This window comes from Canis lupus, chromosome 14, assembly GCF_011100685.1.
Source record: "Canis lupus familiaris isolate Mischka breed German Shepherd chromosome 14, alternate assembly UU_Cfam_GSD_1.0, whole genome shotgun sequence".
NCBI classification, from domain to species: Eukaryota; Metazoa; Chordata; class Mammalia; order Carnivora; family Canidae; genus Canis; species Canis lupus.
The window spans coordinates 4,927,720-4,939,413 of NC_049235.1; the positions used below are offsets into that span (position 1 = coordinate 4,927,720).

Consider the following 11,694-nt stretch of genomic DNA (forward strand, 5'->3'; position numbering starts at 1 on the left):
TCCCCACTCCGCCACCGTCCCACCACCCTCCTCTGTTCCAGGTTCTCAGGCATGCCCTTCCCTGCTCTGAGGGCTGAGGCTTTCAGTGCAGGCTGAGCTGGGGTGATCAGGACTCCAGTGCGGAGAGCGGTTCCCCGGATGCCCTGATGTCTCTCCCTGCTTTTGTAGGCTCCAGGCCCATTGGTGTGGTCCACCCCCAATAAGCACCCAGGAAGGGGGCCTGGGTGTCTCTGGGGGCTCTGGGGCCTTTCCGTTCCTCATTAGGACCCTGCACAACTCCCCTCTGGTGGAGGAGTTGGGGTTCGCTGCATATAATGTCAACTTGCAGAAATTAAAAATGTAAATGCTGGCGTCTAATTAACCAGTTGACAGCAGTGCACAGCTGCAAGTGACAGTGACTGATTGCCTTCTGCCAGCCTCTCTCCCCACGCAGCCCCCCTGCCGCCCCCGCTTCACCCAGGGAGCCCCCCGAGAGGGGAGGGCATCGAGGCAGAGCAACCGCTTGGAAGCCCAGTGGAGCCCAGTGGAGGGCACCTCTTGCGTTTGTGGGAGGAGGAGTGGCAAGGACAGAAGAGCTAGACCGGGCGCCCTTTGGGGGCTGGGGGCCAGGCTGAGGCAGGGGACGGCTCCTCCTTACTCCTGCTCCCACCCCGGTCCTCCCCTGACCACTTCGGAGCCACATCCTCCCCCTGCACCCGAGCTGTACAGGGCCAGCCCAGAAGCGCAGGTGGGAGAGGGCCCGCCTTGGTCCCCAGGGGGTGGTGCCCGCCATCCGCCGGCCCCCGACATCGTGCCGGGAGTTTCACTCTGCCCGGGCCTCTGTCCGCACGGCTGCAGCTCTTTCTTCCCCTCCGCCTTCCCTGGCAGGTATTACTCGGACATCGGGAAGATGCCGGCCATCAGCGACCAGGACATGAACGCGTACCTGGCTGAGCAGTCCCGGATGCACATGAACGAGTTCAACGCCATGAGCGCGCTCTCGGAGATCTTCTCCTACGTGGGCAAGTACAGCGAGGAGGTGAGCCCGCCCTGCTTGGCACCTGCTGGGAAGGACGGGGCAGAGATGAACAGTCGCTGCCTGTGTAGCAGCCTCTGCACAGGAGCCCCGGCACGAACCCCAGACGACCCCCGCCTCTGCTGGGGAAGCTGTCCGCCGCCTTGGACTTGGCGGCTGCGCTCCACAGACTGGGACCCTAGAAACCTTCCGTTCTGCAAATTCGGCATTCATCCCGATTCTCAGATATTAAGATAAAGTAGCAGTTTCTTTCTCTCTCTCTTTCCTTTTTTTAAATTCTTACTTCCCTGCTTGTCCCTCTTTTTTATTTTTCCCTTTTCTCTCCCTGATCTGTCTTTAAGCAAGCAGTTTCCCACCCCCATGGTAGGCTGCATGGGAATGGTATGTGGGAGAGGGAGGGGAGGGGAGGGGAGAGGAGGGTCAGGACAGAATAGATACAGAACAGAGTTCCCCAGATGGAAAAGAAAGCAGACGCTGCCTTCTTCCTGGCCAGTACAGAGGTGCTTATGGGAGGGTTCTAGTTCATGCAGGCTTAGCCCAAGTGGGTTCAGAATCCAGGCTCCCTGTGTCTGAGCGGCAGCATAACCACCTTCCCCTGTAGTGGGAGGTAGTGACAGGAGCTGGAGCCAGTGCCCCCCCGTTCTCCGCCTCCTCCCCGCTCATCACTGAGAGGGCCTAGGAGCCCCAGGCCACAGAAGAGGCCCCAGCAGGCTGTGAGCAGCATAATGCTGCAAGCCTCCAGTGAAGGGGAAGCCAGCTGTGGGTCCCATAGGGGAGGGACCGAGATGCCAGCCTGCAGGCTGGTGCTGGTCCCGGGCAAGGCTGTCACCTGCCCGTGGCCACATGAGAGAAGTAAGGATGATGCGGGATGTGCCAGGGCAGGAGTACAGCTGCCTCATCTTGCAAGCACTGCCCTTTAGTCTACAAGGACACTCGTCTACTCTTGGTGTAAAAATGCCCCATCCTCATGAAATACTAGCGCCAGGAACTGGTGGTTCTGGGCCAGCTAAGAGGTCGGCAACTCCACCTTGGTCTCCCCACTTAAAAATACACTAAGTGGGCCAGGAAATCCAGAGCTCTGGGAGCCTCCTCTGGAGCCTTCAGCCTCCTCTCTGGCTCCTCTGCCTCCCTACCCCTCAGCCCCAGCGCCAGGAGATGCCACACCTGTGTGTCAGGTGCCCCTCGTGGAGCAAACTTCATGGGAAGGGCGCTCGCATGTGTTAGGTGACCTTGTCCTCTCCAAGGGAGCCACCCACACAGGGACCAGGAGTTCCCCCATTATACAGATGAGGCAATGAGGGTTCAGAGAAGTGATGTGTTTTTCCCCAGATCACCCAGCTAGACACTCTAGATCTGTTATTCAGCCTCACGTCTCCTGAGTCTGAGTCAACTTCTCACTTATTTTTTATCGCGTCCTCACTGTCATTCTTCTCTACCAACCATCTGATCCCAGAAAAGGCTTTGGCAGATGTTATCATTCACTGCTAGTGACCAGGAAAACATGAGATATCCCCCTTGGAAGGATATTTTTTTGTTGACACGCAAGCAAAGCCAAATGACTTTCTAAATGTGGGATCAGGGGGCCTCAGGGAGCTGATGGGGAAGATACTCCTTTTTAGGAAGGAGGGGTGGGATTTCTTAGTATCTATGAAAGCACATTCCCCGGAGACACCAGGCACCACACTTTACGTGGGGGTAGGCCTGTGTGTTTGTTAACCTGCAGGGACCTGGTACATCTCTGAACAGGTGTCTCCTGCCCACTGCCAGCTGTCTTACATGGGCAGCAGAGCGCATGCATTTATTCAGACATGTTGATGAATGTGCCGACTCCCTGTGCTCACTGACACAGGGGTACCCACCTGCTGCACCCCACCCCCGAGTGCCCCTGCATCTCTCCATCCCTGTTAGCCAGGCTGCCTGCTGACCCAGAGACTTCACGTGTGCAACTTCGTGTGCACGTGGCTTTCCAAGCCTGACCCCGCTCGCCCTGTCTGTGCACGCCCTAGGAACACAGACCCGTATGCACAAACTAGTAACCTCCCCGTTCTTGGCCCTTCAACAGATCCTCGGACCTCTGGACCATGACGACCAGTGCGGAAAGCAGAAACTGGCCTACAAACTAGAACAAGTCATAACCCTCATGAGCTTAGACAGCTGAGAACCGTCCTTCCAGGGCCCCTGGGGGGAGGGACACACCAAGCCGTGCCTCAGTCTAGATTATCATCTTTACCAAGTGCAAGTTCCGACTGGCGTCAGCAGCATCCCCTGAACAGCGCTGTCTCTGTCTCCGCCTCTTTCTGTCTCTCCCTCCTCCCTGCATCCCTTCTTTCTCAGTTGCTCTGCCAACATGATCCAACTAAGCCACCACCCCTCAGTGAGTCCAGGACGGCCAGGCTCACACGGGGACCTGGCCAGAAGATATCAGAGGGGCTCTCTTTCCTGGCTGACTCCCAGGCATCAGCAGAGGGGGCCCAAAGATGGAGGAGGAGCCATGGAGAGAGGACGCTCCTGCGTTGCTACTCCACCTTCCACACTGGGCCAACCCTTGGTCTAGGGAAGAGGCAATGAGCTCAGTATTACCTTCACTGGGAAGACATCACCTGGCTCTCTCCCTTCCCAAATGCCTATCTCCAGGGGGTCCACCAGGGTCTGGGCCCCGTTGCAACTGTGAGAAGAAAGGCCACAGCTCCCGCATACGGAGGAGTAAGGATTAAGGGGGTGGGGAAGGAGTAGAGAGGTGCTTTTCAAGCTGCCTCTCACTTCTTGGGTTGGCATTCAGAGGCCACCTTGTCACCTTCTAGTCTTCTTGGAGCCCTTCCAAGTGCTCCTAGGGACCTACCCGCCCTGTCCCCTCCCCTGCCTGTGGAAAGCCAGACGGGAGAAGCAGCGGTTGCATTCCACTGTGGAGACCCTCCTAACCTTCTGGTCTGGCTCATAGCAGCAGAAATGTAACATGGAGGGGGAGAAAGGGAAAGAGGGTGGCATCCACCCTGGGCAGAATCGGTTGTTTTCCATTCACCCCCAAATGCAAATGAAGCACGTCCATAGTCATAGGCTCATCCGTTGCCGGATCCTTGATGCTGTCTAGAGAAAGCACCTACCTGCATCCTCCTTGCTCGGCACTCATCAGGGGACAATGTAAAATGCAGAGTACATCCAGGAGATTCTACCTCCAGCCGCCTTTATTGGCTCCGTCCCCACCCCCCTTCCTGAGAACTCTATAGAAGCTTGGGGCAAAGAGCTGAGGCCCTGGCCCCCTGCAGAGCCTGGTGCCATTGCTATGCAGACGACATTGTCACTGGACTGTCCAGACCTACTTGGCAATGACTCCCTCACCACCTGCTGTCTCTTCGGTCACTGCCCTTCCTCACCTCATCCCTAGTCATCATGGAGAGAACCACGCTCAAGCACAGCCTCACGGAAACAAACCAAAACGCCAGCCAAACTCAGTCCCCAGCTCGCCGTGTCTAGGAGGGACCTAGGACTCAAGTGGAAGGAGCTGGCCAACAATGAGAGAGAGACATACAATGGACCTCGGCCCTGGCATCTGTTTCTCCATCTGTCCTTCCATCTCCGATCTCTCATTTCAGCCCGTCAAGGCAACGTGTGCTCGGACACGGGTGAGCAGGGGCCGTGGTAAGAGACGGTCTAACGTAGGGTCATGGAAACCTTAATCTTGAAGGGACTTTAGATGCCATCTGGCCCAGTTTCCCACCATAAGCAAGAGACTGTCTTAGCAGTCCTGCTGGCTAATTATACCCCACTCTGGGAGACAAGGAGAAGCATCACCTAAAGTGTGGTTGCAAGTCAAGGTTCCTGTCTTGCCTTCACTTCCTGAGCATCAGACATCAGTCTCTGTCATCCATTCACAATGAGCCCCAGGTGAAAATGGGAAGGAACCACTTCATCTCCAGCAAAGTTCATGGAGCACCCTGTACTTTTAAGAACTCTGGCCCCTTTGGATATGAGTGTGTGTGTGTGAGAGAGAGAGTGTGTGTGCATGTGTGTGCATGTGAGTGTGTCTGCTCTAGGAGCAGGCAGAGAGAGCTCGAAAGGATTTCTTGTCCTATGGAGGGGACTCTGAGGTGTTTCTCTTCTCCATCCTTGCTCATTCATTCTGCAGCTTCAGGACATTTCAACACTAGCTTTCTGTGCTGAGTGCTGGTGGGTGGAAGAAGAGTCACCGGTCCGTAGGAAACCAGGGTGCTCAGTGGCCGAAGGAGGCCTGGACTGGCCTGGAGGCCGGGTGGAGGTGACCCACAGCAGGGCATCATGTGGCATGAAGGAGAGGACAAACGGGGACAAAACACAAGTAGCTAACAATGGAAAGAGGAGAATAGGGGAAAGATGTACGTTGTGGGGGGAAAAGATAACCAAAGGTTTTGGCAAATGAAGTGCCAGGTGAAGAAGCATGGGCTTTCTGCCCTGGACCATTTCATTTCCTCCCAGGAAGCCACGGACCCTGGCCAGAGAGGAAGCATGTGAGAGCGGGCGGGTGGGCGGAGGAGGCACGGTGGCCAGAAGATGTATTTGCACACGTGAGGGGTTGGGGAGGAGAGAGACACAAACATATTTAACACAGATTCGCTGAGTGGAAACCGAGTGTGTGTGTGTGTGTGTGTGTGTGTGTGTGAGCGCATGTATGAGTGAGTGTGTTTGATTTATTTTTTAAGTTTTGCACAGTTAGGAAAACAAATTAGCAGGCAGAAAAGAAGACTGTTATCGTGGTTCTGCTGAAGCTTTTATTTTTTACCGGATTATTATTGTTATTGTTATTGTTCCTTCGTCGGTACAGAACCCCCCTCCCCAACCCGCCCCTGCCCCGGGTTTTGTCACAAGAGAAGCTTCAAACACCTCAGAGAAAGCTCGATGTCGGGAAGAGAGAGGACAGGACAGTGTCCTGGCTCTCCTCCTTCCTCCTGGAGGCGGGTTGTTTGCTGAAGCCTCTGTGGCCTGCTTGGGCTGGAGAAACAGGAGAGGACCACCCGGAGCTGCTACCCATCTTGTCCGCAAAAATTCTCTTCTCCCTTTTCTGTTTGTTTCTCTTTCCTTTCTCTGTTCCTTTTACAATATTTTTTTCCATTTGGATTCATGCGCACATGTGATACATTTCCAAGTAAAGACAAGGCAGCGTTGTCGGAAAGCTGTCCTTGGCTCCCATGGTCTTTCCAGAATATCCCCTGGAGACCCCCAATCTCCTTCTGGCAAGCCAGAGACCCCCAGAGCTGCCCCTGGAGGGGGGCACGCAGACCAGCACCCCGCAGAGAAGGGAGCTGGACAAACTGGCCCCAGGAAAGGAAGGTCCCCTCGAGCCCTCCCCCATGACTGTGAATTTGCAGGGTCATGACTCTGTTTAAGGTGGAATCTTTATCTAGGTTCTTGGGTCCCAGGCAGAGAGAAAGGGAAGAAAGGCCCATCTTCTCTCACCTTCCCCTCCAACCGCCTCCTGCACCCTCCCGCCCTTGAGACCACCAGGGTCCAGGCAGTGCCGGGAGATCACACAGTCAGAAAAACAGACCTCGGTTAGATGGGGACTTTGAACGTAGGAGGGAGATGGGCTGACGCTGAGGTGCTGGAAGGCAGGCAGCTTTATGGCGTCCTGAATTCAAAAGGACGGATGGAGAGAAGCTGAGACAGGTGGCTGCGGACAGGTCATTCCTCTCGGGAGAGGTGTCTCCCCAGGGCTGGGCTCTGTCATCCTTTGTCCCTCCTTGTAAGGAGAGACGCCGGCCTCTCTTGGTACCTGCTAATAGGGCCACTAAGTGCAGATGGCTACTGTGTCACTTAATTCCTCAGGAAAATACTTTTTCTTGCCTTCTTTCAATGTGGTTTTAATTCGGGGACTGAGGACAGCCTGAGTGTGCACAGGCCAACGTAGGTTCAAACCCCTGGGACATGCACACCCAGAGTCGGCTCTAGAGCCTCCCTCTTGTGAGCCAGTGGGTGGACAGGTTGGGCCGAGATGCCTGACCCAGGCTAGGGTCAGAGAGAGAAGTCCTCTTCAATCATCCCAAAGTGAAGCAGACTGTCCAGAGCTGTGCCAGGCAGGAGTGGGACCCGCTGACAGGTAAGGCCGCTGACCTTGGCCACTCAGGCCTGGTTCTCAACACCCCCAGCCCTAGGCTAATGTCCAGGTAGTGTCCCAGTACCCCATTCCCCCCCGTCTGAGGCCCTCTGCTTGCGTTCCCCTTGCATGTCTGGCTTCTGAGAGTGTCCCTCCCCCCGCAGAGGCAAGTGCACCCCCTTGTCCCCATTGCCCGCAGCTCTGACCCAAGGCTGCGGACCTCCTGGCACAGGAGCCTCAGACCTCACAACCCACCCCCCCCAGGGCAAGCCCCTGCCACCATTCCCAGCATTGCCTCCCTGAGTGATTGGGGGTCCCCAGTCCCACCTGGGCCCTGGGGGTCCCCCATCAGAGGAGCCACAAGCAATGATTTCTCAAGCAACCTCCACCCCCTGCCCCATGCCAAGTCCTGCTGATGTTTCCAGAACCCAAAACAACCACTCGCTTTGACCTAACAGGCAAAGCCCTGTTTTCCATCTGTCTCCATTCTCAGGAATGAGGCGACATTCTTTGGGCTTCACAGGATGTGAAGTCAAATACTTAACCTCGTGAGGGTTAAAGTGAATTATTCTTAATCAAGAGCAAACATTCCCACCTCTCAGAGAGCAAGGAGGGAGGGGAAGAGGCAGGGAGGCTCTGCAGGCCCAGAGACACTCCCTCCGCGGTCCTTGCAGGAATGGGCCGCCCCAACAGGTGGTCCTGGCATGGGTCCGAAAGACCTCTGAGAGGCATGTCTAGGCATGAACAACCTCCAGGTACCAGAGTCCCTGGAAGAAGCCCCTGCCCCAGGTGGATCCAGGCTCCTTCCTGGCCTTTCCTCTCACTCCTAGTTCACGTCAAGGACCACCTGTAAACCCTGCATGCTTCCCGTCAGCATCCAGGACAGGTGACGGAGAGCCCCTGACCCTGCAGCCCCGCCTTTTTTCTTTAACCTGTATGTGAACTGTCTATTTGGGGTCTGAGGTCATTTGGTTTTTGTTTGTGTATGTTAAGCGTTGGAAATTAAGGAGGGAGCCCAGGTGTGGGTGTAAAGTCCAAACTGCTAGAAGGGAGAAACAAAACTCTTCACCTGTGACCTGAGAAGGATGAGAAGAGCCTGGGGGCTGGGGCTGGGGGGCTCCCCCTGTTGTTAAAAAATGGGCCAGGATATTCCCCGGATGTGGACGTGCCTGGGGAAGCAGCCTCCATGGCTGCTAATATTCTCGGTGCTTCCTGGGCACCTGGGATGGCTGGAGCCTGTGATGCCAGGCCTTCCCCTCCCGTCTCCTGCCGCCTCGCCCCAACAGGTGCCACTGGAGAGACAGCTCCAGAGAGAGGCTGGGAAACCATGGGCCTCCATCCTCATGGTGCTCTGAGAGTGGCAAAGCCCTCCACTGGAAAACTTAGAAAAAGACCCCCCCATCCACAAAGGAATCTCTGTAGTAAAAGTTTTGGACTTTCAAGAGAAACTTTTTTTTTTTTAAACTACAAGTCTTTGCTCCCTGATAAAATTGTTGTTGTTGTTGTTTTTTAATTTGGGGAATATCCAACTTTATAAAATATAGAGGATTTTTTGGTTGTAAAAGTAATGCATACTCATTAGAGTCCCAATTAAATTCCATGAGTAGACTGGTGACTACCCCAGCTCAGCAAAGCTGAATGAAACAAAATCCCTAATGAAATTAAAAGAGGTTTCTGTCTTCATTGGCAGAGATAGTGAGGGGGGTGGGGGGGGGAAATGCTCTTGGTCAGGTGTGCCCCACCCCCCTCCTCCTTACCCCCTTTCACTTTGTCCAGTCTTGGCTCTCTGGACCGCCCCTGGTGTGGCTGAGCCCCCTGCAGTCCCCACCAGCTTTCCTCAGACCGAGGGGTCACCCCGTTGGGGATGGGCCATGGAGGGACCAAGCACCCTCCCCCTGAGAGTGCAAACGCTCATGGCAAATAGACAACAGGTTCTATGCAGTTCATCTTCTACCATTTTTTTTTTAAACTGGAATTAGAACATCTTTTGTTAGTATCTTTGATCTTATGAGTCAAGCACATTTTGGAAGGGCTCCCTTTCAAGAGTGGAATTCAAAACAGAGGATACAGTTAAAGAGCAATGCAAAGGACACTTCACCAAGTGAGACCGCTCGCCCAATAGGACCCCTGGATGCGGCTCAGGCCTGTGACCAAGATGCGACACGTGTCTCTTGTGTTGTCCTGCCTCCTCCCTTCCCCAGCGTTCTCCCCAGCTGTTGGCTCGTTAAACCTTCCGTTCTTTAAAAAGAAAAGCTAGTTTACCTCAAAGATTCTTGTTTCCATTTGGAAACTAATGACTTTGTGTTTTAGAGTAGATGACCCTCCCCTCCATCACCCCCTGCCTGGGGCTGGTGTCCCTGAGGCCTGAAGGCCTTGCCTAGTCATGTGTTGGCAATGCCAACCAAGAGCAAGAACCCAAGGCCCCGGAGACAGGAAGGATTGGGTGCAACTGGCTTCCTCCCCACCTTAGCCGGTAAGGACCAGCCCGTCTCTTCCAGCAGGGTCCTGCCGAGTAGTCAGCCCGTCTCTTCCAGCAGGGTCCTGCCGAGTAGTCACCATAGTAACCAGCAATGCCAGGGTACCACCAACAGAGACCTGCTCATGAGTGAGCTGTGAGCCCGGGCAGAGGGGGGGAAGCTGGCCTGATCACATGACCCAGAGTCAAGTCAAAGACTAGAGGGAAGAGGAGAAACAGGGTAGGATGAGTGGGTGGTTTGAGGAACAGCAGAGGCCTTCGAGTCTTGGAGAGAGGCCGCTGAAGGGGGTAGGGCAGGTGGGTCCTGCTCCGGTCACCCCCTTCCAGCTCCACCCCAGCTCCGCTTCCATAAAGTTCCCACCTTGAACACTGACACTTTGTTAGAACAAAGCAAAACATATCTTTAGACAACAGTGTTATAATGAGCCTCAAAGATAGGTGGATGGAATCGATTAGAGGAAGAGGGTCTTCTGGTTTTGATTTTTAAAAAAGAGTATCCTAGTAAGATTAAGAAAAAAAGGATTTAAAAAAATAAAGTTTTTAAAAAGGAAACCTATGCTATTTAAATTGGAGCCCAGTTGTAACTTGGTAAAGGCAAGCTTCTGTACCTTTGTTATAATTAATTGTATACCTGTGTATGTAAATATAAGGCATTCCTATTTTGCAGTTCAGAACAAAAAAAAAACCTATTTGTAATATAGAATAAAGTTTATTAAAAAATAATAAAAATGCAGTTTTGGGATTTGGGTCTTTTCTCATGCCTCTGGCTGGAAGCAGGCAGAGGGGAAGGTTGGCCACAGGTAAGCCTCCACCACGTACAGGTGGGGCAACTTGTCTCTCCAGCCACATGGTATCTAAACATTCTCTTAATTATGGCTCTGTCTTCAGTTACAAAGCAGATGTCTCGGGAGGCGATAATGCCCCCAGATAGGGACAGCAAGCATGCTACCAGCAAGCGCTGGCAGCAGACATCCCTTCCACATGAAGCCAGATCAACCTCTGAATCCTCCTCGACACAGCCCTCCAGCTTGCTGGAGTTGGTGCCGGCGAGGGCACGAATTGCCATCCCTGTTGTGAGCCTTCTTGGCAAGCCACACCTCAGTATGAGTGATCTCATCAGTCTAGCCCACCCCCAGCATTTTAACAGAGGGTAGAAATCTTGAACCCAATTGTGCTTCTGGCATAGGAGTAGGATAGGGAGAGAACAAGAAGGGGAAAGGTGGCGGTGGAGGCAGGGAGCAGGGAAGCAGACAGCTGTCCACCTGCCACCAGCGTTCATCCGTAGTCCATAGACTGGCCTCCAGGGCAAAGTGGGCCGTGCACAGTCAGGTCTGGGCCCAGAAACTCTGCATCATCCTCTGCATTCAACTGGCTGCCCTCCCATGGATCCTTTTGTCTCTCCGAGCCTCAGGTCAACAGCCAGAGAAGGTTGAGCTCCATGTCTCCAACATCTGTATAATTTGAAGTGAAATCCATGAGAGGGAAGCAGGATAAGAAAGGAGAGACAGAAACACCAAAGTGGAGAGCGTAAGTGAGGAAGAAGGGCAGGAAACAGGGTCGGGAGAAGACAGACAGACCCCAAGCAGCCAACAGCAAGTCCTGCCCTCCCTCCCCCCGCCATGCTGGGGTTCCCCCAGCCTTCAAAGCAGGGCCCCCAGATTGTAAACGGAAGGAGTCCACCAAGATGGGAACTCTGGGGGCCAGAGAGAAAGGTGACTTGGTGCCAAGTCTGTGAGTCCTGTCTTGTCCCACACCTTCCAGAAGAGAGCCCTCCTGAGATAAGAGGCAGCCGCTAAAGGGTAGACACAGCTCCACAGTGACACCGAGACACCACCACCTCTGGGAGACACGTCCTACAGCCAATGACCAGGGAGCACATCAACCTTGGGACAACAAGGGAACGAATGGCACCCAAGAGGGAAAGTGGGGATTAGTGACCCCAGACCCAACAAACTGATGGGCTCAGATCAGAGTGGTAGCTCTTTTCCAGTAGTTCCAACAGACAGGGAAAGTATGTTTTCTTTTTTCCTAAATGATGAGGCAGGCTGTGGTGGGGATGATGGTCTCGGTCCGAAAGTTCAAATCAGATTCCACCCACAATCAAGTTCTTGTCCGTCCACAGGCTCCTTTACCTGTGTG

The 11,694-nt window shown here is 54.1% G+C and overlaps 1 protein-coding gene across 4 annotated transcripts in view; it reads left to right on the forward strand.

The window, feature by feature from the left end:
* Positions 1 to 10,297, forward strand: part of PLXNA4 (plexin A4) — a 427,913-nt gene extending 417,616 nt beyond the window's left edge. For all 4 annotated transcript variants that reach the window (XM_038556478.1, XM_038556477.1, XM_038556480.1 and 1 more), the window contains exons 31-32: positions 868 to 1,018; positions 3,078 to 10,297. In XM_038556478.1, coding sequence (XP_038412406.1) covers positions 868 to 1,018; positions 3,078 to 3,173 — 247 coding nt within the window. In that variant the 3' untranslated portion in view covers positions 3,174 to 10,297. The remainder of the gene's footprint in view (positions 1 to 867; positions 1,019 to 3,077) is intronic.
* The last annotated feature ends 1,397 nt before the right edge of the window (positions 10,298 to 11,694 follow it).